The following is a 27,094-nucleotide window of genomic DNA, read 5'->3' as shown; positions in this document are numbered from 1 at the left end:
AATATTAATTCGTATTTTTTCTGGCGATACTTTATTATTCGACCAAGAGAGAGGAGAAACACGGGAAAAGAACAGTAGTAAAAAAAGGAAAAAGCAACTCGTATTTATAAATTAACGAACTATTTCAAAGAGAAAGAAGAAAAGACAGTGCAAAAGTATTTTTTATTTTAAAAGATAAATGATAAATTTATGATAGGAATATTTTTTTTATATTAAAAAGAAATACCGTAATTTTCTTGCTTGTCCAAACAGGATCTAATTCGTTCCCACGTCTTCACGCAATACATAAGTAGTAGTAATACATTTGGAGGCGGACCGTGAAAAGCATCAATGGCGAACGAGGAAAAGCCGCTTAGGAAAATGGCGGAAGCCTTTAAAGAGCTAGCCAACACTTTAAATTGTCAAACCCTAAATGAATCTGCTCATCTGGAAGTTGCCCCTTTCTCTCGCGCTTGCACTTTGGTTTCCCCTCTCTTTCGATGCCTAGGCTTCGCCTTCAAGTTTGCCGAGATCGATTACGTTGCTAAGGTTTAATAATTTCACATTCCAATTCGCTTTTTCATCACATTGACTGTGCAGTAATTGTTAAATATTGCTCTTACTCCATTTCTACCGTAATATTCGTCATTTTCCACTTTTCGAAGATTAAAGTGGATCCTACATTTTGTGTTGCTGTTCAGTATTCAAATTTTTTTTTTTTTGGATTAAGCTTATGTGCGATAAAAGTGATAAGGGACAGATATTATGGGAAGGACTAACGGAATTGTAGTGATCATATAAAACTCATTGATTTTCAACAGTATAATTCACAATCCAATTCGGTTTTCATTGAAGTTGAGTTGTGATCACATTGACTGTGGAATAATTATATGGAAGCTGGTAAATATTACTCCTACTCCATTTGTACCATAATGTTAGTCATTTTCCACTTTTCGAAGATTAAAGTGGATCCTACATTTTGTGTTGTTTTTTAGAGTTCATGTTTGATATATTTGAATTAAGTTATTAAAAAATTTAACTTATCCCGAATGTAGTGATCTTATAAAATTTAGTATTAATTTGGTGACTTGTTTCATGTGCCTTTGTTGGTAATCTTGGCTATATTTTTGGGTAACCATACAGTAGTATGTTGATCCTCTTATATGCAATGCTTTTCCGATTGTGGATTTTTCTTACAGCAAAAAGCTTGGGCCTTTGGCATCCACTGATAGTAGGTTTTACTTTGATCATGCATTCTTTTGGTAGCATATATTGCATTTGAATATATGTGTGTAGGTGTATGCAAATTTTTACAAAAAATATGATTGATTGAGTAACTAAACAATTGTTAATGGTGACTGCAGGTGGATGATCTAGCAGAGGCATCAAAGTCTATTACAACGTTGCACACGATGATGGAGCAAGATGTTCAAGCAAACTGTGTGAGAAGGGCCGGTAGTCATACAAGGAACTTGTTAAGAGTTAAGCGAGGGCTGGATATGGTTAAGGTTTTATTCGAGCAGATTATAGCCACAGAGTATGCCTATTATCTTTTTCCTCTATTATTAACATTCCTGTTACGAACTGTTTTGAAATGTAGAACTCTGAAATCAGTTAGATACACAACCTTATCTTTACCAGTGTGTAAAAGCAAAAATGCAAGAAAACTCCATGGGACTTGAGGCGAAAAGTGAGACTGAAGACTGAAGAGTACAAGTTGCAGAAGATTTAAAATGATAAACATATATGAATTTAGTGCTATAATAATCAAGTTACAATTAATATAACCAATTTGTTGCATCCATTTTGCAGTAATGCTGATATAAATCAACAACAACATACCCAAAGGTGATCCCAGAAGTGGGGCGCGGAAATGCTGCTATAGATCCAACTCTTCATAAGATAGATTCATATAATTAACTCTTCTCTTTAGGATAGCGTTGCGCGTCATTGTTTGAAGCGTACATTTCTGTGAAGCTCATTGCTTCATGGGATAATCCCTCCTGCATTGCTTTGTAGCGATGGATTTTAATAACACTGACCTTTACACACATGTAATGGATTTGATCATTCAGTTGCAAGTTCCTGCAACTTCAGTGTCTCTATCTTTTTGTCGACATTACTGCCTGATGTAGTAAGCTTTACCCTGTACTTCAGGCTTTCATACTTATGGAAGTCGAAGTTAACCAGAACCGAATCAAAGAGTACCAATAGCATGAAAGTATGGTCTCAGATCAGTTGTAACAAAGTGAAGAAAAAGTTATAACTTTTGATGTTTTTGTCATGAAAAGGAAGGAGGACCCAAGAAATAAGTAGAATGTAAGTAGTATTTCATTGTGAGAGCTCCACAAGTTCCAATATTAACTAATCCAATAAAGAATTAAAAGTTTTTGGTAGTTTCATTTATTTCCCAAGGAGTATAGAGCTATACACATAAGCTTTTGAAATCAGGAGGACAAAAAAAGAAGAGGAGATTGTTGTGTCAGATATAAGATTATTTCTTTTTTCTCCATAGCCTAAACTGAAAAAAAATAAAATAAAATTATTTGTAACTAAAGAAAAGATACAGAAAAGATATGCCATAAATATAGTGGTTTTCGAACATCACTAACATATTCCTTGATGGAGATGTTGCGCAAAGAGGACAGGAACAAAGGGTTTGACAAGTTTCTCACTAGCGAGCTGTTGGAGGCTAACCCACAGGTCGTCTAGAGTCCCACATTAGAAAGGAAGGGAAAGGTCATCAACTACAAGAGTAAGAGTTGAAATCAACACTTGCAATGCCTTTTTGGACTTAACAATGAGTGTATGTGTGTCTCGGGCTGTTACATTATGGCTTCCTGGAATTTGGCTTCTTCTCTATAACTTCAGAAAAGTAAGCTTCGGCCATTGGATAATGAGTTGGCAGAAGTGAAATCAGAAGACATTTTGTCCTATATGTGTTTAGATGGGGAAATTTCTGTGTTTGGACCCTAAAAATAATGAGTTAAAAAGAAAGGTTTGGATATTACAAAATACAAAATAAGGTGTCTTGTTTATGTCCAGATGATTGGTACCTCTGTCCCATAATGAAGGTGAAAATTTGAGAGCCGACACATCTGGGTATTTGTTCCACAAGAGTTTTAGACATGACCCAACTCATGGTCTTGTGCATTACCTTACTTGATCTTTTTTGGGTGCCCTAGACCAAAACATGGAAATATTCTGTGTTCCATGCTGTACAAAATATCCTTAGTCTCTAATCAATGCTTGTAGAGTATGATATATCGCTTAATGAATAATGTAGTCAACCCATTCCATCTCTACTTGAAATTGTTTGGACATCTAGTGTTATTTTCAATAGACATAATGGTTAAAGTCATCGTAGTAATAAATAGAGGTTTCTATAGAAAACAGGGAATATTTAATTGGATTGTGGAAGCTGTAAAGTGCATTACATTTGACAGCATGTATAACTCAGGGTGCAAGAGGTCGAGGGTCATTTTTCTTTTGATAAGCCAATCAGTTTCACCAAAGAAATGGCAAAAAATGTGCCCGTACAGGGGCGGAGCCAGGTGGGGTTCGGCGGAAAATTATGTATAAAAGCTACCTCGGGCAAGGGTAGCTCCGCCCATGAGATGGATAAATCTCAAACTCTTAGTTTGCTTGTTCATTCTTTTTAGGTGCACGGAAGTAGCAAAATATTGTGAAATGTTATTGTAGAACTAGGAGATTTGTAGTATTTGTATCTTATCAGTTATTGGTCTTATCAGACGTCTTCTAGCTGGTATCTTGTTCTTAGCTTTAACATCTATATTTGATGTTCAAATTTGGTGACTGTCTTTTGGCAGGGTGACTTCCCTGAGGGATCCAGCATCAAAAGCATATACACAAGTGTTTGCTCCATATCATGCATGGGCAATCAGGAAAGCTGTGTCTGCGGGAATGTATGCCCTTCCCACCCGTGTCTGCGGGAATGTATGCCCTTCCCACCCGGCAACAGCTGATGATCAAGCTTAATGAAGATGGTGAGTGTGCAGTTCAGCTTATTTCCTATACCTCTGACTCAATTGAAAACTCCCGCACCCTGAAATATAACTTTTAAGGCTAATGCATTGTTCTGATACACTAAACTTTTTTGTTCTGAAGTGAACTTCATTTGACTTATCCAATCTATTGAGTAATTTGTTTAGATTCTTAATGACACAATTTGATTTGGGCTAAAAAATGGATTATGGACTGAAATTCTAGGACATCATCCTGATTGTAGGAGCTTCCTCCTATACTATGGCACGAAACTCCAAATATCAGTTTTTTTAGTATGCCTCTCCTATCACCTTTGGGAAGGACCTCATGACACAACTCTGAATTTTATATCCTGCTTGTTCTTTATGTTCTTATTTGGGTTTAGCTTCCTAATTGTTGGCTAAGGGAGTCAGAACTGAATTTGCACTTCTTTAATAAGGAAAAAAGAAGAAGAACCGAACTTGCACTATTTGGTCCAGGGAACAAATTGTGCGTCTTATAGTGATTGTACTTGTATGCAGACAAGCTCTTCTCAATAGTTCATTTCATTCTATCTCAACCTGGATGATTGTTACCTTTCTATTGGCCAGAATCTCTAGGTACACTAATAGATAGTTCATGACCATCCTCGTCTGGGGCTCACATCCTATCTAATGCCCTAGTCCACTAGGTCAGCCTATCTGTTCCAGTGGTTACTTTCTTTTCATTTTTTCCTGATGAGTTTGTTGTTTTTCTCTTAATTTCAGAAGACTCGGCAAGAACGCAGATGCAAAATTACGTTGCCGCGTGTGATACAGTCATCACGTACATTGACAAACTCTTCATCTCAAGAGATTTGGGTATTGACTGGTGACCGTGAACTGGATGACAAAACATCCATTCGTTTATCGTAATTCACCTCAAATACTATTTATGTTATGTATAATCATGTGAAGCATTTGCCATTGGTCCCAAATATTTGCTGTAACTAACTTGTCTTTAATAGCTAACATGGAAATGAAGAAATGCTCTAGAGTCGAGGGTATCTGCCAGCAACCGGTTCCAGGTTGAGGTTGACCTCATCATTTGAGGGAAAAAAAACGAAAATATGTACCGAGTATATAGAATGACAAACTTATTTACCAATTCCAATAGTTTTTGCCATGTTATAAAACCTGGAGGTCTCAGGTTCATCTCATCGGAGCGTTGGATTATATTAAACTTATATGTTGGTGTTCTCCCTACTAATTTGTGCTGGGATGTGATATTTTCAGAGATGATGTATAAATAGTTAAAGCATGCTACGGCTTGACAAAGAAAAAAAAAAGCTCTTGAGTGAATAACAAATTTTAGTTATGAAACTTGTAGCGCATGATCAACATAACAAAAATAGTGTATATGCTTTACCCTAGGGTTAGCAAAATAAGATGAGATCTTAATGTGTTCTATAAGAAGGAAGTCATTTTTCATTGAAAATGTTTTCCGGCATTGGATTGAGGCAAGATTTTTTCTCCAGAAATGTACATTTAGTAATGATTAATAACAATAGCAATTTGGAGAGGCTTTGATTAAAAAAAAATTGAATCTTAAATGATAATAACATTTAGTTGTTAGTTGGAGCAAATATTGTTCAGTTAAAAGTTAAGATAGTTAAAAAAGAATGCCTTCCACTCTTCCTTACTGAAACACACTTTAAATACTGGAGTTGATTTTATTACTAATATAAACAATTATTAGTTTGGATAAAATTGTTTAAATTGAAAATAAGCAAAATTCATTATTACTGCACCGCCTTTCATTTTAGTTATTAGAATTGCAACATCATAGTTATTTCGATCAATTCAATGGCATTTTCTTCAACATCTAAAAGTCAAAGTTGCAAACCATAAAAAAATGATATTAACCAAATCGAGTTGTCTAAACTAAAAATATTAAGGACTCAATAAGTCAAAATCTTGAAAACAATAGAGTAATAACTCATTAACTTTTTGTCTCTGTTTCTTTTTAGGACTTCTTTTTCTTCTTTTTTGCAATTTATTTTTAGGACTCACACGTCTCCGAATGGTGATACTGTACTCTGCAGGTAGGGGTGCTTATCGTCCGGTTCGATTTGGTTTTGTGAATTAGCTGTTCGGTTTATCGGTTTTTGATTTGTAAATATGCTAAATAAAAACCAAACTGATAAGATATGTAATCGGTTTTCGGTTTATCGATTTTTGGTCCTTACGGTTCGGTTTTCGGTTTAACCAATAAGAAAATGCAACGCTAGTTTTATTTTGCTTTCTCTTATTTTCATATGTTCATTTATATACTACCTTCATGCATAAAGTCTACACAAATTACAAAAAAAATTATAAAATGCATTGTAGCAATCTTTCAAAAACAAAATAAGGCCAGTTCACATTTCATAAAAAGGCCAACCCCATTTGTTTATTTGAGAAGCGCGGGAGAGAGGTAGAGACAGAGAGGCATTGCAAGCCCTAGTTTTGTATGAAAACTGAGACTTTAGTTTGAGAATTGAGACTTATTCGCAAAATAAGCCCTTCTTTTGTTTTTAAATAATTGTGTTTTGGGGAGTTATTTCATTATAGAAACAGATTTATATTTAAAAATTAACGTTTAAAGGCACTAATATATAATTTTAAAAAAATAATTTTAATATAAGCTTAAATTTGGTTTATCCGCTTAACCATTCACTAAATCCTTAAAATCGACAATTTTATAATCGATAACCCAATAATTTTTTTTACAAAATCGTTCACAAACTGTTAACTTAATAATTCCTTCATATACAAGTTACGATAAACATACTTTTAATGTAAATCGGTTTTGCAACCCCTACTGTATGCTAATTTAATCTGTGCCGAGCAAGTGGTGTACGCGACTGCTACGATAGTTGTACCTTCCTAAAGCCCGATACCAATTACCCTCGCCCGCACAAGAGCAATATAAAATTCCTTTCCAAAACAAGATCCGTAGGATAAGATAACTTTGGGTTAAAACTTATCAAAACCCTGGTACCTCCAATAAACCCCAATTTCCAATCATCAATCAAAATCAACACATCAAAAAAACCTAAGTATTCAAGTCCGACTAACTCATTCTTGAAATTCCATTTATAAAACAATGGATGATGGTGGAGAAATTTAAACTTGACTTTGATTTTTTTTTTAAATTCCAACACATCCAACTGCATCTGTACCAGTAGTCCAACCCCAAATTTTAACCAAAACAACAAAACCAACAACCCCAAACCAAATGGCCCTGTACCGCAAAAAAATGAAATAATAAGCACGCCTGCGGTAAGTAATTCAGAAATAGATTTGTATTTAAAAATTAACGTTTAAAGGCACTAATATATAATCGGGGATAAAAAGATAATTTTAATATAAGTTTATTTGATTATCCGTTTAACCATTCACTAAATCCTTAAAATCGAAAACCGAACAGATAACCAATTACAAAACCGTTCACAAAATGTTAACCTAATAATCCGATATTGATAAACCAAGTAAATCGGTATTGCAACCCCTACTGTATGCTAATTTAATTTGTTTGCAAGTGGTGTATGTTTGCTACGATGGTTGTACCTTCCCTAAAGCCCTACAACAATTACCCTCGCTCGCACTAGAAACAATATAAAACTCCATTCCAAAACAAGATCCCTTGAGGTTAAAACTTGAAAAACCCTGGTACCTCCACAAACTTCAATTAACCCCAATTTCGAATCATCAATCAAAATCAACACATCAAAAAAACCTACAAGAACTACTCATTCTTGAAATTCCATTTATACAACAATGGATGATGGTGGAGAAGGAGGATTAAGCTTTGACTTTGAAGGTGGTTTAGACACAGTACCAACACATCCAACTGCATCTGTACCAGTAATACAACCCCAAGACCACCACAACAACAACACCAACAACCCCACCCCAAATGGCCCTGTACCTAATCAAGGAGGGGATGGTTCATTTGTTGGGAATCGTAGAAGTTTCAGGCAGACTGTTTGTAGGCATTGGTTGCGTTCATTGTGTATGAAGGGTGATGCTTGTGGTTTTCTTCATCAGTATGATAAGTCTAGGATGCCTGTTTGTAGGTTTTTTCGCCTTTACGGCGAGTGTCGTGAGCAAGATTGTGTTTATAAGCATACGAATGAGGATATTAAAGAATGTAACATGTGAGATTTCACCCTGTGATCTGTTTTTTGTTTTTATTCTTTTGTAATTTATGTATGTTTGCAATGTTTTAAGTCATGCTATTTTAGCTACTCCCTCCGTCCCAATTTATGTAAGACTTTTGAGTCTTGTGGTCCAAAACAAGCCAAAGATATTTGTGTAAAAGGTAAAGTTTAAAGTTAAATTGTTGCCAAAATAAGGAAATGTGTCCTTTTTGGGACTGACTAAAAAGGAAAGTGTGTCATTTAAATTGGGACAGAGGGAGTAATTGTTTTTGTGTGTGTTGGGTGGGGTTAATCTCTACCTCCACGATTTTATATAATCTCCGTACAAATACTATCCCAGGGATGAGGTTAGGTTACACTGGGTATGTTGTTGTTGGGTGGGGTTAATTGGGAAGGGGGCAAGGTGTATATTTATGTACTTGCGTTGCTAGTATGCTAGTAGTTCGTAGCATGCTAGTAGAAGGTTAGCAGATAGTAGAGTGTTGTTTTGCTTATCCTTCCATACTAGTTGTTGTAGCATTACTCCTGTAGTTTCTTGTCCTTCGATTTCTGTTAGTATCTGCTGCTTCTTGTACTTCGATTAGCGTGTTATTTTGTTGTAGTTACTGTTCAAAATGTTATGTCATGCTTTCTGTAGTATTTTGCCATGGCTTCTTCATTTCCGTTACTTCCTTTTCCGCACTGCTTTGAACTGTTTTCCCTCGAGTCGAGGGTCTATCGGAAACAACCTCTCTCGTACTTCAATGTTTGATATGTCTTGACATGTATTCTACCCTTCCTAGACCCCACTTGGTGGGATTGCATTGGGTATGTTGTTGTTGCATTGCTAGCATGCTAATAGAGAAAACACAGACATATAGGGTGTGTTTGGTATGAAGGAAAATGTTTTCCACGGAGAATGTTTTCTAGAAAAAAAGGGGATTTCTTACTTATTTTCTTGTGTTTGGTAAGTAAGTGCAAAATATTATACCAAAACATTTTTATATAATCTAGGCAAATTTGACTTAATGATAGGGATGAGGTGAGGTCCCTGATACCTGTGGGGGGTGGAGACTAATCAATGTGAAGTGTCACTTATGACCTGTTTTCCCTACTTCCAACTTCCATGAGGGAAGTCATTTTCCTCATTTTTAAGGCACTTCTTTTCCTAGAGAAAATGCGTTTTTTTTTTTTTCCCCTCTCTTGTAGCACATTTGCTTTTCTTTGAGCCGAGGGTCTATCGGAAGCAGCCTCTCTACCTCCCATGGTAGGGGTAAGGTCTGCGTACACTCTACCCTCCCCAGACCCCACTTTGTGGGATTAGACTAGGTATGTTGTTGTTGTTTTTTGTAGCACATTATCACCTGCCTTTTAATGTAATTTCTATAATGACAGGTATAAATTAGGATTTTGTCCGAATGGTCCTGATTGCCGATATCGGCATGCAAAGCTGCCTGGACCCCCACCTCCAGTGGAAGAAGTTCTTCAGAAAATTCAGAATTTGACATCCTATGGTTACTCAAACAGGTTTTTCCAAAATCGGAATACTAATTATTCAACTCAGGCAGACAAATCTCAAACTCCGCAAGTACATAATGTAATGAATCAAGCAGTGAAATCTACAGCAGCAGAGCCACCCATTGGCCAACAGCACCAGCCACATCAACAGCAAGTTCAACAGCCTCAACATCAGGGTGCCCCAACTCAAACACAAACTCTTCCCAACAGCCAGCAAAATCAGGCGGATAGAACTGCAATACCCCTGCCTCAAGGAACATCTAGGTGTGTTCAGAGTTTCAAGGTCTTTACTTAGGTCATGTAGTCAGTTCGTTTACATAAAATAGGTGAATAATTTGGGGTTTTCCATGTCAGCTGTAACGTATTCTGTATTGTTGTTTATAAATTCCTTTGTCATATTCTTCATTCTCCTGAGGAACTGATACAAACTATTGTGAACTCATTCTATATGAGAGTTCTGCTATAAAGGATATATATTGTTGGCTGGTAATTTACATCCCTGATGCACAATGTTGGTGAAATTTTAACCACCCTCCCTCAAAAAGACGACAGGAGAAAGGGACTATAGGTTATGTGTTCACTTACTTGTTTCCTTTTCTGCTAAAGTTGGTCCATTGACTCGTGTATCTATAGGAATTTTAGGACCTAATTGTGATAACGGGAGCTTCTTTTTCTTCTTTCCATTGCTTGTACTGGCAATTGATGGTCACAGTACCATTGGCCATTGATTCTACTTTGCAAACCTTTCATCCCTGCTGTGTAGCTGTCTCATAGTCCGAAGCTAATTCAATGGTCGTTATTTAGCTGTTGTAACTTTATTAGAGTGATCCAAAAAATAACTCTTATAAAAGGAAATCTTATCAGAGTTATCCAAACCCAAAACTTGGGTCCAGACTAAAGGACATCGGATCATTCTTCTGCGTGGGTCAGGTGATGCACCTACTATACTTTCCTCCCAGCTGGTGATGAGACGTAGTGAAGAAGTATATAGTTTGGTTTTAACTTTTAAGAGTCTGTGCATTGACATATTTGTCTCTTTTAGTTATTAGTAATTATATAATTAGTGAAAACTGGCTGTATAATCCGTTAGGCACTCTTGAGAGTTGGAGTTGAGACCATCTTAGACCCAGTGAAATCCTAGAACGGTCCTCTACAATGATATACTCATCCTGAATATTTTTTCCTCGACCATTATCAAGGATGTGTTGCACTATGTTGTAATGATTCTCTTGACTTTTGACAAATACAATCAACAACTGCTCTGTTATACAATTTTTAAAAACATGAAAGTTCAGTCTTGATCAGGAAGTAAAAGGAGCAGTTGATCTTGTCGCATATGCTGAATGCTCTATATCTTTTACAGGTTTCTGGTTTTCCCACCCCCCAACCCAAAAGAAAAAAAGGAATAATAAACTAAAAATATTTGAAAGCTATAGAAGAGGATCATTACTAACCTGGTATCTCCTACTTTTTCAGTGTCGTAAAGGATAAACTCATTGTTAGTATTATTATGCCTGGGTACTCCAGTATCTTTGCTTGATACAAGGGATAAATTCTTTCTTGTCTTTTTTAACTTTTGTGTTTCCAATGTCTTTTCTGTGTCATATTTATTCTGAGCAAATGAGAACATAAAATTTGCTGTGAAAACTTTTAACTTTTGGCCCCAGGGCTTAGTTCAAGTGGCAAAGGTTGAGGGCCTTGTGATTTAGGTCACAGGTTCGGGCGCGCCATGCGAACTAAACATCGTATTTTCATTACCTTACTCATGAATTTGTTCATATAGTATCAATGCCCCTCTTGACATTTATGTATGAAGAAGGAACAGTTAATATTCCATATTTCTATTTTTCTCTTTATGCTTATCTAATGTCCTTGCATGGGATTAGGTACTTTATAGTTAAAAGCTGCAACCGTGAGAATCTTGAATTGTCAGTACAACAAGGAGTTTGGGCAACTCAACGAAGCAATGAGGCTAAACTAAATGAAGCTTTCGATTCTGTGGAAAATGTCATTCTAATTTTTTCAATCAATCGGACTAGACATTTTCAGGTAGTCTGTTTTTCACCTATCCAATGAATAGTGTAGGTTTTACTCGTCTGATGATTTAACAATGCATAATTTGATTGTAACTTGTGATGAAAGGAATGTGTCATCTTTATGAAAAAATGACAGGAATGTTTCATATTAGGACTAGTTGCCCTATAATTTAACGTGTATAATGTTTATCAGGGTGTTGCAAAAATGACATCTAGAGTTGGTGGTGCTGCTAAAGGAGGAAATTGGAAGCATGAACATGGTACTGCACATTATGGGCGGAATTTTTCGGTAAAATGGCTAAAGGTACTTTTGATTTCTTTACCTGCCCCACCTATATTAGCATTTCTTTCTTTCTCTATATTCTTGCCTTTACGGTCAGGTGCCTTGCATGGTTGTCAGCGAAATATTTCGTTATAATTTATTAGATTCTGGTCCAGGAAGAGATGTTTTGGTTAAGCTTGAACCATTTCATGTATCTTTAATTAGCATCACTACTTATGCAATAAACAGTTCCAGCTATGCAAGCCATCAACTGGATGAATTGCTATTCTAATTTCTGTTAGTACTGTAGGATGAATCTGATAAGTACATTGGTACCTTGATCAATGATTTTGTTCAACTCACGGCTGTAGTTGGAGGTCATGCCTCTAACCTTGTTGCGCAATTTTAACTGATAAACTCTATGCATATAAGTATCTTACGAGAGAAATCCTTTTTCTTTTCGTTGCCCCTTCTGTTTCACTTGAGGACTTTTAATCATTTTCCCTACTCTAACACTTACCTAATATCAATCAGTGGCAGAGGCTCTTTACTTCTCCTCTTTTTCTTCCCCCTTTTCTAAGATTTCCTCACAGAATTGCTAGCATGCATGAAGTGACTCTGAGGCTTAAAGTTCAATGATTACTTGGTTCTCTTGTTTTACTTCCCCCCATTTTTATATCACAGAATTGCTTGTATACATGAACTAACACTGAAACTTGAAGTGCAGCTTTGTGAACTGTCCTTCCAGAAAACTCGCCATTTGAGGAATCCATACAATGAGAACTTACCTGTGAAGGTATATTTAAGCCTTTACTCGTTGATTATTTGACATATTTCAACAATTTTAGTTTCCTCTATGGCTGCTTTGAGCATGCTGATGGTCATAGATTGATTTATACTGGACATTTATAGACCAGGGCAGGTATTTGAATGTAGTTCTCTGTTATGCTAGAACAGTGTTTTAACTTGCAAAATTCTTCATTCATAGATGCATTGTAGACTTGACTTTAAAGCCTTATTGGGCCTGACAGAACCATTGATTTAGAATCCCCACAAGTTGCTTTTGTCAAGTGACATCCTTACTTTTTGCGTTTCAGCAAGACTATCCAACTCCACCAGAATTTCTTTGACTTGCAAACAGTCTTTTCAATAATGAGGAAGACCTTAGTACCTTGAGGTTTGGGTTTCCAGGGTGAAAAAGAATTTTTATTTTTTCAATCAAAGTTGATGCTCATCAATGGTACTTTTCTTACTGAAGAAAAAAGGAAAAATTTATCTCAAGTAAGATACTTTTGCCTTCTACCCACAGCCTCTTAGCAGCCAGCACAAACTTTCAAATTATATTATTGAAACTAATATTGACAAATTACCTTTCTGAAGAACAGGAACCAACCAAATAGCCTCTCTTAGAATATTAGTTGCATTTCTGGTTGAGTGACTGTGCTAAGTATCATTTCACATAATTCTCTGCTTATAAGTGAACATTCTCTTTTGGTGTTACAAGCAAAGTTGCTTATGATTCCAGAGACATTGACTTTTCCTTTTCACATTCAAAATCTTTTCCCGTGTTTTGTTTTGTTAATGTTAAACTTTGTTGCGTGCTATCATTACTTTCAAACACCTTTTACTGCCGTTGTTGCAGATAAGCAGAGATTGTCAAGAATTAGAGATCTCTGTTGGTGAGCAGTTGGCTTCTTTGCTCTACCTAGAACCAGACAGTGAACTTATGGTATTTTTTCCTTCTTTCAAAGTTTAATTTAGCTTTCATTCACTAGATGGTAATTCATCCATTTTCTATTTCTGGAGCTTTCAGGCTCTGTTTCTGCGATGTGTTTGTCTGGGTATAGTACATTCAACTTCAGATATGATTTTAACAATACTTGTTGAGATTGAGTAACTTAAATTCAACTCAGCATTAGATTTAGGGAAAAGAAAATACAACACTGTTGTTTGTCATGGATTGGCTTCTATCTTGTATCCTAGATGCTTTATTACTATTGATATTGCTCTATCTGTTGATGAGCTAGTTTCTGTAGGCCATGGTGGCATCTGGTCGTAGTGTCTGAATGGGTAGAGTGCTTCTAGTTCCATATCCATGCAAATTATTTGCATTGTGTCTTGAATTAGTCCACGTTAGCTGTCATTATTTAGCTTTGTGATAGTTCTACAATAGGTTTTTAAATAGCCTTTTGAGTTTCTATGTAAGTTTTTTTTCCTTCTTAAAAATGGGTAATCAGTCCTTTGTACATCTCTGCTCATTTAGTTGTCTTGAAAAGTTTCATTTCGCTTCTTGTAGTAATTCCTTATGGCTGGGAGGTCCGATAGGATACAAGTTTTCAGCTTATTATTCTTTTTTATTTTTTTTATTTTTTATGAAAACTGAGGTCTTCCAGAAGAAAAATTGTGGCAATTGTGGATGTGGTATATTAGTAGATCTTTTTGGGATTGTTCAGTTGTTTTAAGGTCTTGATCTTTTATGTCAAAACCTTTCTTCAGCTCTTACTTAATTGTTGGTTAAAAGAAATATAAAAGAACTTTTATGTTTTGAGTTTGGCTGTAAGGAGTCATCCCTTGCTATTCAGTCACCCGTTGCACACAGTTATGGATCTGTTGTACAGCTACTAACCTGTTTTTATGGATCTGTTGTACAACTACCGAACCTGGTTTTCCACCATTTTCAGTGTAACTATCTAACCTGGTTTTCCCTCTTAAACTCATAGTGTAAATGTTGTTCCTCCAAATGTGGTTTCACAAAATGGTCTCAACTAGTGCTATAACTATACATACATTCGTAAATTGTTGTATGACACGTATTTCTATAATTAAGAATCTTTTCTGGATTGTAATGTCTATTGCAGTAGTTGAAAAAAGATCCTTACGTGGAGAAGTACCTGTTTATTTTTTTTTCTTTTTCATGATAGGTTTCTGTACTTGTTTTCTGAGAGAGGAAAAAAAAAAAAAACGCATATAGTCTAGTACTACTTATTTAGTTTGGTTTGATTGTGAATGAGTTCTACTGCTTTGCTGCTTATGTGCATTCAAATATGTTGCGTTGAAATTCCAAGATTTGGCTGCAGTTGGTCCATTCGCCTTTAATATGCTCTTTGGTAGTTTATGGTGCATCTATTAGTTGGACAGCTGACAGAGGAAAGTTCATGGTGGACACACACACATATACTGTGTGCATATACATTATATATGTATGTATGTATGTTCTATATGTGTACATTCACTGGACATAGTGGCTATGGCAACATAAAAAATTGATTCCTAATGTAGTTGGACTTTCTATTACAGAATTCTAATGCGACAATAAATGCATTTCAGGCAATCTCACTTGCTGCAGAATCCAAGCGAGAGGAGGAAAGAGCAAAGGGAGTGAACCCTGACAATGGGAATGAGAACCCAGATATCGTGCCTTTTGAAGACAATGAAGAAGAGGAAGAGGAAGAAAGTGAGGAGGAGGAGGAGGAGGATGAGAACTTTAGTCAAGCTTTTGGACCAGCTGCTTTGGGCAGAGGAAGGGGTAGGGGAGGCGTATGGCCTCCTATAGTTCCTTTTGGTCGTGGAGCCAGGCCTTTTCCTGGGATGCGGGGCTTCCCTCCAGGCATGATGAATGATGGATTTTCTTATGGATCAATGGCACCTGATGGTTTTCCTATGCCCGATCCTTTTGGAATGGGCGGCCGACCTTTTGGACCGTTTGGCCCTCGATTCTCTGGTGATATGATGTTTCACGGCCGTCCTCCAGCTGCTGGTGGATTTGGGATGATGATGGGTCCAGGAAGGCCCCCTTTCATGGGTGGAATGGGTCCTGGAGCAACTGGCCCACCTAGAGGTGGTCGACCAATGGGAATGCATCCATCATTTATTCCACCCCCATCACAGCCCTCTCAAAATCCTAGGGTCAAAAGGGACCAGAGAACTCCGGTTAATGAAAGGAACGATAGATTCAGTTCAGGGCCAGATCAAGGTAGGGGTCAAGAGATGGCAGGCTCAGTTAGAGGACCAGAGGAAGGAGCACGTTATCCACAAACTGGAAACAGCTTTAGAAATGATGAAAGCGAGAGCGAGGATGAAGCACCTAGAAGGTCCAGACATGGTGATGGAAAGAAAAAGAAGCATAGCATGGATGGAGATGCTACAACTGGCACAGAAAAGTAAACCTTGTTAGAAACTTTGAAGAAGCCATCCAGCCTATGCAATTGTCTGACAGATCCCGAAACCGGGAACTATTATAACTAGTTTTGAAGTGGAAACCTAGCAAGTAGTGTCCTCAGATTGTATACTACATAAGATATCCCATTCCGGCCTTCACTAGTTTTTTGCTTGCTTGTTCAAATAGCAAACTTGAGTTTTTGTCAGTAGTGTAGTAATATGGTCAGTATTTTGCGAACATATTTGCTTCTGTCTAATTGTATAACTGATTTACAGTTACAGGTTAGATTAGGTACACCTGAGCTGGGCTTTATTATTTTGGGAAGGTCCTGCCATCTGTTAGTGAAGCATGAAATGTTGATGAGAAGTCCTGTAACATGATGAGTAGTTAATGCATTTAATCACTTTCTAACTACGACCAATTTTGGTTGCTGATCAATGAAAAAATGAGAGTAGTAATGCTTGTTTTTCAATATTCCAGCTCCGTTAGATCTATTTGTTTCTCTAATGGCAAGGTCGAGACCCCAGAATCATAGGTGTCGAGTTTCTTCCGCATTATACTATTTAAAGATAAAAATCCCTTTCTAAAATACTCCGTCCGTCCATTTTAGTTGTCGTGCACTCGTGCTTACTAAAAATAATAAGTCCAAAATAGTCATTTTAAAAAATCAAGATATAATTTAGTATTAGTTTTTACCTTTACTTTTACTCAATAAATGAGGCGAAAATATGAGTGCAGTTAGGACTGTAGCGAATCTATCATGTTATGTTACATTATATGTTCTTTATAACATTACAGCGGCCAAAAACTATTGGAACAAACGATGCCGTTATAAAGAGGTTTGATTGTACTATTAAATTGAAATAGAGAATAAATAATGATAATTTTGTCAAATTAGCCTTTTAGTTAATGTAGTAAAATGTATAACAATCTTTTGGCTTAATGCATATGCAGCCCCCTTAACTTGTTCCTTTTTTCATTTTGGCACCTTAACTAAGTGTTGTTCCCATTGAACCCATGAACTCGTCCTCAAGCGTGTCTATCAAAGACAATCTGACTTACATAGTATTCTATCTTATGTAGCAACATGCTAATAATATATATTCTAATTTAATTATGCCATCTTTTAACTAAGATTAGCAGTAATTGAGAGGGAAAGAAAAGAGTAAGCTCTTAATTAAGCCGACAGTGGAGGAGCAGAACTAGCAGAAACCGACACATCCATGACCTAAAGAATAACTTACCACACATCTAAAATGTTACTTCACCTTCATTACCACAATTTAATTTTTGCTTCTAATAAAAATTAGATTTAGAGAGTTTGATAGTACGCGTTTGGGATGACGAATTCGGGGGTTGATAGGAGCAACACTTGGTTAAAAATCTAAAATGAAAAAAAGGGACAAATTTAGGCGGCGACATATGCATTAAGCACAATCTTTTCAATGTTAATTATTGCATGACCACCCCTTCCATTAACAAAATGTATAGCTAGTATGTGAATCAAAAATCCACCTAAATTTAAGTTCTTCCCTCTCTTTTTTCTTTTCTTTTCTTTTGCTCAACTTGTCCAAAAACAAAAGCAAGGGTACGTTCGTCACTTTAAAAAAGAAGAAGGAAGAAATAGAATGAGAGTGCTTGGGATAAGAGGCGAACATTGGCGTAGGAGAGTTGCTAAATCTTGAAATGCTTCTTGGCTCGCACATCTTCTTCTTGGCGCCAACTCTCCTTTGCTGCAACTCTAGAGGAGCAAAATTCTCTCTCTCCTCCAAATTCATCTCAGGATTTTCTTTAAACAATAATGGGTTTCCTTGTATTACTCCTACTAGGCTCTTCCTCCCTTCAGGTTCTCCTATTTTTTCCTCCATGCTTTTTGTTGGCTCTAACATTCAATATTCATTAAGGCTCAACATTACTGTCAATAGTGATGCAATAATCAGTATCTAAAAGCTTAAAACTTTAGACATTCTAGAGGGATATGAGTTGTTTCAAATTCTACATTGCCTAGTAACTCTATGAAAAGAAGTCTTGCACATTCAAACCTGTGTTTCTTTTTTCCTTTTGCTGAATTATCATTGGGAGGAAGCACACCAGTATGTATATTATAGATGCAGAATTCATGAAGAGGAATGCCAAAACCGTGAATAAAATTTTGAGGCAATATTTTGTTCAAACAATTTTTTACAAATATTTGAAATTAGAGGGTCAAATGAAACTTGCTGTAATGTAGAAATTCGATCCCATAGAGCTCCTACTCAAATGCTTGAATATCCATCTTGTTACTTAGGCTTTTTTCTGTTTTTTACTACTTTTTCTCTTAACTTTTTTTTTTCTTTCAAATTCTTCTTATTTCCTCCGACTGTTGTAGCTAGTTTGAAGAGAGATGAAAATAAGGAGGCGGATGATTTTGCTGATCTAAAGGAGAAAGTGGAAAATTTGGGTATATGCTGCGATTCTATTAACCCCGGAGAATACACACGATTAATGTGTCCCAAGGTATGTGACATTTTATTTGGTGTTTGTCTTGGTTTATTTGCCTTTTTATTTCTTTCTTTGATGAGTGTCAAGTGGTAGCTATCCATTAACCATATGTAGAGACATCAACTAGTTGGAATCTGTACCTGCTAGCTCAGACTAGTAAAGAAAATACTAAGAGTAGGGTAATTGTTCCTTCAGTACTTGCAAATTTCACGGTCATGCATCTGTGCTACTAATTTGGCGTGGAAATGCAAGATGAAAATAAGAAATAATGAACTGAAATAGAGATTCCAAGGTTGCTATAGCTATGCGTAAACTTTTGGCTATTTGTAACATAGACGGGGAAAACGAATATATAGGCTTCAATTCTAACATAATTCCTTAAACTGTTTTTGTAGACGAGATAGACACATTTAACATGTGCTTCTTTGTTTTCCAATCTTACTAAGGAACCTCAATTTTCTACTAATTAACTCCCGTGACAGAAAAACAAGTTGAGGTTTATCATGAACACTTGGATATATTTGTCTCGTTTTGTTAACTAGGCATCAGCCCCATTCATTTTCTTTTACCTTTCTCTATATCTTTGTATTTATTTGTCTTTTCTAAAATAGTGCAAAGGTGGTCGGCAAATGGAGAAGAGTTTATCATTTCATATGTCCTGGAAAAGGTATGATAGTTCCCATGTTCAGTGATGATCCCCTTTTACAAGCAACTAGAGTTACTTCAAACTTGATTTTGTGGTCATCAAGGAATTATGCATTATGGAGGTGTTTTAATTTTGAATGTGGATGGGCAGGCCAGGTAATTTAATTTATTTGGTCTTAAAAATTTGATTACATTAATTTCTAAGAGCTAGAAGTTAAATCGCCTCATTGGATGTTAATTATGAAAGCAGATCCTTGCACACGACAACACGGCATCTGATGGGGTCCATCAACTTGGCAGAATGAATTCTCCTCGGGTACTTACAGAGGAAAGCTTGAAGTTAGAACCATTAGGTGATATGGTAGGGAAACTTTCTCTTTTTCCATGCATACTCTAAATCTGGTGGTTAGCATTGTATAGTCTAGCAATATTTAGCACTGGGCCACAGATTTTCAACAATGCATTCTCTAAGCTTGATTTGGAGCAAGATGCCTTTTTTATTTTTTTTATAAAAGTAAGTAAACTTTATTAACAAAAATACAACCTTCTAAAAGGGACTAAGCTCCTACATAAGCTATAATGAATCAGTTATATCCTTGTTTTTGCATATTACACCACAAAGCTAAGTTTCGCAAACATCTAAGTTTGATAGAATGAAGAGTGTCGGTTTTCCCCCTCAGAATTTAGGTTCGTTCCTTCCACTCTGTCCAGGTTATGCACATTGGTTATCTCAGAATTCTTGATTCTCTCAAACAGTTGATTCGGAATTTATAGTTCTTATGTTACAATTTGATAAATTCATCATTATGGGCATAATTACATATAGGCCTAATTAGAACAATCAAATCAAATCTGTAATGATTTTAATAAAAGAAACTTATTCTTTAGCTATAAAATGATACAAGTCATCCTTTTTTGTTTATTGCTTATGTCTTTTGGGTGTGTTACAGCTGGCTGCATATTTTGCTAAGAGGATGATATCAAAGGATACTCTGAAGAGAAACAATGTCATGCAAATGGCTGGTGATCAGGTCAGACAATGTTATTGCATTATGGTTTGGTAGAGCATTTGATTGTTAATAAGAATTAGAATTAAGTCAATGCATCCAAATGCTCCGGGCACTCCTGATATCAATGGACAATGTTATTTCATTACTATTTGGTAGAGCTGTTGATTATTAGTAAGAATTTGTTTTGATCAGGTAAGACGACTTGATTATTAGTAATAAGAAGTAAAATTATTCTGTGCGTCCAAATCCTCTAGGCATTAATGACATCAATTCATATTTTAGATTTTTAAGTTGCTTAATATGTATAGGACCAGTGTTATCAAAAGCGAAAAGCGCAAAAAAGCTCTAAGGTCTGCCTGGGGCTTTAAGTGCAAAGCGCAAATAAAGTGTGGGCTTTAATGAAAAAAGGCGCAATGGTGCAAAAATACATATATATATATATATATATATATATATATATATATATATATATATCCAAGACTAATAATAATAAGTGTGAATAACAAATATATGGACAAAGAAATTGTAAAAACGTTACTATAAAGTGAAATATCAATTATCTAATGTCACGTCTTCAAGAGAGGAAAAGTATGTCTTAGAGCCTTGATGATGACACAGAAGAACACATAAAGCGAGGCGTAGCGCTCAACATGTTTTGAGCCTCGCTTCAGGGCTTAAGCGCGCCTTTGACAACACTGTATGGGACAAAACTCAGTGATGGGTTAAGAATGGAACTTCTGAAAAACTGCACTGAAGTCATTAGCTTTACAACTTTGAGAATCTTCAATTTCTCTTTTAGCACATTCTCCTTCCATCTAAGAGTTCAAGGTAAACACATGTATTTGTAGGAGAAGATTGACATGAGAATATCAAGGCAACAGATTGATCAAGCTTTGACTTAAAATATAGAAGAGAAAGAAGATAAACCAAATCTCTGTGCTGCTAATAATAACTAAAATCTGTGTCAAGGAACAAATGAACAAAAACATTATGATAAGGTTCATATCGTTCGCTAACTTGGAAAGGAGTAAGACTCAAGAAATATGAAGATCAGATGACTGACTTCTAGGCCACCATAATTCTATTCTTGTCTAATACGTGCTGAATGTGATCGTTAACCTCATGGGTAGAGATATGAATTATGCGCCAATATTTGGGTGATTGCAGATCATCATTGCCTTTACTTATAGGCGGAATGGTATGCTCATTGGCTGCAAGTATCGGACTCTTGAGAAAAGGTTTTGGCAGGTACATTTGTTCATTAAGTTATAGTCCTAACTGCCTGGATGGAGTAATGGGGAAGTATGTGAAAATACAATGTGCCATAACTAATTAACTATGTGCAATGCATGCTTCCCTTTCTTAAGCTAAAGTTAGTCTTGCAAAAGTTTTCGATGTGCAAATTCTTTAGCATCAGATCCCTTTTAGTAAAAAAGATATTTGAGGCCTCGGACGAAGGAGTGTAGTATCTTGAGAGAAGAAGGGGATTGTTAGTCATGCTAATATATATGACACTTTGCAATTGTTTTGCAGTAATATGCTTCACAATTTCAAAAATTGGTCAATTCCTTTTGGTTTGGGACTCTTTGTATAAATTTAGCTTACCCTCTGGTCAAACGTTTCTGAACAGTTCTTTTTGTGATGTCAAGTTGAGAGTTATTTCATGCTTCCAATCAGAGTCTGCTGTTTTCACTACCATTGATTTATCTGAAGAAAATTGGATATAAGCGGGTACTTTTCCTTATTTTCTTGTGCTTTTATTAATATACTTTCAATTGCCAGGAGAAGGGTACAGATAAGTTTCTTTATGGACTGGATGATGTAAGAGAAGCAGACGAGATCATCATTGTAAGTTTCAAAACTTTTTCTTTCTCAGATATGTATTTCTGCCTACTGACTAGATGTGATACTATATTGCTAACCAAAGGTAGAAGGTGAAATAGATAAGCTTTCAGTGGAAGAAGCTGGATTTCTCAACTGTGTCAGTGTTCCTAATGGCGCACCACAGACCATCGCATCCAAAGAACTGCTACCAAAGGAAGAGGTTTGTGTTGTTACATAAATGCTTTGACATAAATGTAACTCCTGTGGTTTACCACTTATTCTTAAATTATTTGACATTTAGGATTATATTTCCCAGCTTAATATTTCTTCTTGCACCTGAAGACAGGATACCAGATTTTCATACCTGTGGAACTGCAAAGAGTGCTTGGAGAAGGTTGGCAGTCTTGATGCTTGCGTTAAACTGAGAACGCTAAGCAAACAATATGTTCCTAATGTTCTTGTTCATGTTTTTTCTACTTTTTAACTTTTCTGCTCAGGCGTCCCGAATTGTGCTGGCAACTGATGGTGATTTACCAGGCCACGCATTGGCTGAAGAGCTTGCCCGCCGTCTGGGGAAAGAAAGGTTTTGTTCCCCTTACTAACATGTGTTCCTTTAATCTATGTCCAAAATGTTGTCTATGTCCTTAGGTGGAAAATTTATCCCTGTACTATCATTGGACAACCTTCTGCCATTTTAGTTTTGTACTCTGATCAAAGGAATTATATGTTATCTGGTTGGTTAAAATATGTTGTGCAAAGTCTGAGTTCTGTCTTTTAAAGTCCTTTCCTTTTTTTTTTTTTTCCCTGTGCATGAGAATCACAGCCTTTCAGTATGCTTGGACTAATATAATTTTCTTTGTCGATAAAATGGAATTTATTTAGTTGGCTCCAACTTACATATGCTTCTACTTGTAACTCTTATTTGTTCAATCCATTATCCAGCCCAAAGTCTTTATATTTCACCTATGGGTCAGAAAGTATTACAATAAGTTGACTTTGCTTGATCTGCAGGTGTTGGCAAGTATGTTGGCCTAAAAAGGATGAGTTTAGCAGTTATAAAGATGCAAATGAGGTGAAGCTCGTTCTTTTTGCTTTTTTTCTTTTAGGTGGTTGGCGTCATATTTCTTTCTTTCTCTGTAGTAATGATGGATTTCTTCCAGTTTATTTATATATTTCCTTGCTTATGGAGGTGCTGCCGGAAATTTAAACTAGGGTCAAGAAGAATGATGTACCTCATTAAGTAAGACACTATATGAAAGATTTGAAGATTTAGTGTATAAATTGTCTGCATGTTGTAAGAGCTTAGATTTTATAGATTGTGGGATTGTGACTCATTTAATGTTGTCAATCTGGCCTGACATGTTTTTCCATAAGTAAATAATTTATTAGAGTACCATCATGGGGAGAGAATCTGGTATATAAATTCTCTAACCTTAAGCATACAGAAGCAGATTGGTTTTTTTATTTTTTATTTTTATTTTTGATCAAGTATAAAGAAATATGTCTTCGAGCAACAAAAACATGTAGACGCCCCGTTTCCATAACCACAATTACAAAAGGTCTGCACGGAAAGAGGTGTACGTTATCAAATTTCTGTGATGGACTATGGTATTTGGTAATCCACTGAAACCAGCAGGGTTGTTTGACCCTTCTTTGCCAAAAGTCAAGACTTCTGCTATTCATTTGCTAATGCGTTAAATCTTTCTATAAATTGTTGTAGGTACTTGTAAATTTGGGATCACAACCCCTGAAAGAAGCGATTGAATGTGCTGTGCCATATGAAATGCAGAATTTGAACTAATCCAGAGTTCTTATAGTCTTAAAGGTATGTGTCACAGATTCCAAATTCGACAACGTGAAGTCTTTTCATTATTTTTGCTGCTCTTTTTCCTTCTTTCTATTCTTGTTTTGTTTTTGAAATAATCAAGATAACAACCAACCAAAGTTCTTTGGATTCACAGATATTTTCGACAGTACTTGACTCTCTCCCTGAGACATTATGTGAGTCTACTATTTCTGTAAGTAACATCACTCAGGAGGAGGGCTTGAAGCAATTTTGTCAACACCTAAATTTCCCTTTTCAGAAGTTCTGCATTTCCCTTTAACTCTTTGATTTGGATTTGTCAAACTGAATTGCTTAAATAGGTGCCAGGTTTTGGAGATGAAAGGTTTCATGTTCTACTTGGAAGTTGGAATGCAGGTTCTTGGAACATATTCACCATACAACGTACCTTGTTATAAGAGTCAGAGGCTTTCCAACGATGGAGGAACGAAATCTGTTTAGGTACAGGTTTAAAACTGTTTAGGAGATTAATTTTTTATAATGTATGTCTATATATTCATTTTTTTTTTTGGTTTGATTCATTTAGTTATTCTATGTTACAAGTAATATTGGTCCATAACTCCTATAGAAGTTACAGCCAAATGTGAACCAGCTTTAGAGTACTATACTTTAGATATATATATATATATATATGGAAGAGTTAAAAAGAGGTATTATTTAACCAAGCTTTTGAGAATCAGAAGTGCTTATTTTATTTTTCTTTTAAAAAAAAAAAAAGATGCTGTATCGAAGAGGTAGTCAGTAGGAACAGTTGTTGGGAGGAAGCAATTTTTCTAATTTTTTTCTTGGAAGTAGAAGCAGAAAAAAAAAAATAGGGAAGAAATATGACAAAATAACCTTTATATAGTACGATAAATATATTATAGAAAAAGGTATAGTAATTATATAATCCATTATTTATTCTGATTTAACTGTATTTATTCTGATTTAACTATATTTATACTGATTAAATTTAAATATATCATGTATTTTCATTTTTATATTTTGTTAAATAACTTTTAGAACTCCACAATAGTAATTTCATATAAATAATACTAATCGCTAAGTAATTTCGGTTTTAGACATTAAAAATGTTCTTAAGAAAAGATTGTTCAAACATAAACCGTTTTCCTAATATTGATAGAAGTTAAATGAGAAAAGGCCATAAATAGTCCCTTATTTATGGGAGTAGGTCTAAAAAACTATCATTTAGGTTTTATTTTAATTAAAAAAAATTTCACGTGTCTATTTAAAAAACAATGTATATTTTTTTAGTAGAATATTTTTCTCTCTCTCTCTCTCTCTCTCTTTTTTTTTTCTTCTTTAACCTCAACTTTTATGAAGAAAAAGAAGAGTTAAAAAGAGGTTTTTGTAAAAAAAAAAAAAAAATTTGAAAAAACAGAAGTGCTTATTTTTTTTTTTTAAAAAAAAAAAAATGTAGGAACTGTAATCGAACCCTATGTTCTTTGGCAGGGCTTTACAGTAGGAACAGTTGTTGGGAGGATACTTAATTTTTAATTTATATATATTTTTTTGCTCTAAAAGAAGCAAAAAAAAAAAAAAAATAAAATAAAAAAAGACGGACTCCATCGGTTTATTTTAGAAAAAAATATTTTTCGCGCATTTTTGCAAAAAAAATAACCGACGCTTTTTTCATAAAAAAATATTTAAAAAAATTATTGAAAAAACCGATATATAGTTTTTCGATTTTTGCAATATAATATATTATAGAAAAAGGTATAGTAATTATATAATCCATTATTTATTCTGATTTAACTATATTTTTTTTTTTTTCACTGATTAAATTTAAAGAGAGAGACAAATATCATGTATTTTCATTTTTATATTTTGTTAAATAAATTTTATAAAACTCAACAATAGTAATTTCATATAAATAATTCTAATCGCCGTAATTTCGGTTTTAGACATTAAAAAATGTTCTTAGAAAAGATTGTTCAAACATAAACCGTTTTTATGGCCTAATATTGACAGAAGTTAAATTCTCAAATGGGTTGATCACATATAAATTATTGATCTTTTCAGAGTATCTATTCAGAATTATTTTAACAGGATAAAGGTTCATTTGGCATAAACTCTTTACCGTTACCTCAATTATGCCAAATCAATCTTTATCATGTTAAAATAAAGCTTGACCTAAAGCCAGAGATAAATCTAATAATATATTCTGATAAAGTTGAACTTTTGTCAGTAGTAAAACAGGCTCATATTTTGAGGCCATTCTAAAGATAAAAATTGTTGAAAAAGGGGGGCAAAAAGACAGAAGTAAAATAAATAAAAATCACGTCTTTGACTATGGACTATTTGTTTAAAGGAGGTGCTGGCGAGCACCATGTGAATATCAGTTGTTCACCAAAGCCCTATTCATGACAACAAAAGAGAGAGATAATTAACATGACCGTAAACCCAAACAGAAACAAATAGCAAAAACAGAGTGAGATGCTTATAATAAAGGGAAAAGATTTAGTCAAACAATTTGCCAACTCAAAGGCGGTGTTTTAGAAAATTTAGTAGCTCAAAGTTCTTTTTAGTTACCTTTTGACAATGAAATAACCCAGTTCTAAGGTGAAAAACAAACATGAAGTTATAGTAACATGATAATCTAGAGATTTTACTATAAAACGATTCAAGAAATTTTGGGACGAAGATTTTGTTAATAAAAAAATGTTGATAAAGAACAAGATAAAAGTGAACTTATAACTTTAAGCTAAAGGAGATCAAGTAATAATGCCAACTCAAAAATGATGTTTCCCTTGTACGTTGTGAAAACAAAGATTAGTATTTCTTTTGCTCCGTTTCATTGATATCTCCTTTTTATAAAGCAATCGACTTTGTGTGTTTTCTGAAACTATGAAACTGACCAATTTCAAGATTATTAACAGTAAAATTTGTAACTGGGTCTTAGGAGATTAATGGGTAGCATGGGTTGTCCTCAGAAGATTAGAGCACATTGGACTACATAATGGCTACACAAGCCCAAATACCTTAGGCATCAAATGGAGGGGGATTGCCGCTGTGATGCCCCCAAGGTGGCTGATGAGGACGGGTCAAGGTAAACGACTATCAAATTTCTAAGCTAACAAACTTTTGAATCAACGGGTGAGCATGATATATGTTAGGTAAATCCTACATAAAGCACAAGTTTGCATGGCATATGCTTTTGGACTCTATAACTCAAAAGAACAAATTTGTGA

At 35.2% G+C, this 27,094-nt stretch overlaps 3 protein-coding genes across 5 annotated transcripts; all 3 read left to right on the top strand.

Annotated features, from left to right (window-relative positions):
- Positions 1-227: 227 nt before the first annotated feature.
- On the top strand, positions 228-5,161 carry LOC132042226 (accelerated cell death 11). Of its 3 annotated transcripts, none has more exons than XM_059432839.1 (5): positions 228-528; positions 1,344-1,516; positions 3,810-3,889; positions 3,921-3,986; positions 4,734-5,161. In XM_059432839.1, the coding sequence occupies exons 1-5, from the start codon at positions 331-333 to the stop codon at positions 4,835-4,837; spliced, it is 621 nt and encodes a 206-aa protein (XP_059288822.1). In that variant the 5' UTR covers positions 228-330; the 3' UTR covers positions 4,838-5,161. The 3 variants fall into 3 exon arrangements, with proteins under 3 accessions (XP_059288822.1, XP_059288816.1, XP_059288828.1); XM_059432833.1 differs by having other exon boundaries at positions 229-528; positions 4,731-5,161; XM_059432845.1 differs by having other exon boundaries at positions 229-528; positions 3,810-3,924; positions 4,706-5,161.
- Positions 5,162-7,701: 2,540 nt separating this feature from the next.
- LOC132042216 (30-kDa cleavage and polyadenylation specificity factor 30) lies at positions 7,702-16,466 on the top strand. Its single transcript, XM_059432826.1, has 7 exons — positions 7,702-8,143; positions 9,521-9,907; positions 11,530-11,692; positions 11,873-11,983; positions 12,669-12,737; positions 13,584-13,670; positions 15,269-16,466. The coding sequence occupies exons 1-7, from the start codon at positions 7,764-7,766 to the stop codon at positions 16,103-16,105; spliced, it is 2,034 nt and encodes a 677-aa protein (XP_059288809.1). The 5' UTR covers positions 7,702-7,763; the 3' UTR covers positions 16,106-16,466.
- A 1,320-nt stretch (positions 16,467-17,786) lies between these two features.
- LOC132047685 (primase homolog protein) lies at positions 17,787-24,391 on the top strand. Its single transcript, XM_059438693.1, has 14 exons — positions 17,787-17,946; positions 18,469-18,596; positions 19,193-19,248; positions 19,331-19,382; positions 19,477-19,587; positions 20,177-20,257; positions 21,404-21,484; positions 22,019-22,084; positions 22,164-22,280; positions 22,407-22,454; positions 22,558-22,643; positions 23,072-23,132; positions 23,781-23,885; positions 24,022-24,391. Exons 1-13 carry the CDS (start codon positions 17,787-17,789, stop codon positions 23,859-23,861), a joined length of 1,128 nt encoding a protein of 375 aa, XP_059294676.1. The 3' UTR covers positions 23,862-23,885; positions 24,022-24,391.
- The last annotated feature ends 2,703 nt before the right edge of the window (positions 24,392-27,094 follow it).

The sequence above is a fragment of the Lycium ferocissimum genome, chromosome 2, assembly GCF_029784015.1.
Source record: "Lycium ferocissimum isolate CSIRO_LF1 chromosome 2, AGI_CSIRO_Lferr_CH_V1, whole genome shotgun sequence".
NCBI classification, from domain to species: domain Eukaryota; kingdom Viridiplantae; phylum Streptophyta; class Magnoliopsida; order Solanales; family Solanaceae; genus Lycium; species Lycium ferocissimum.
Note: the sequence above shows the minus strand (reverse complement) of the source record. Positions and strands in the feature narration are given on the sequence as shown.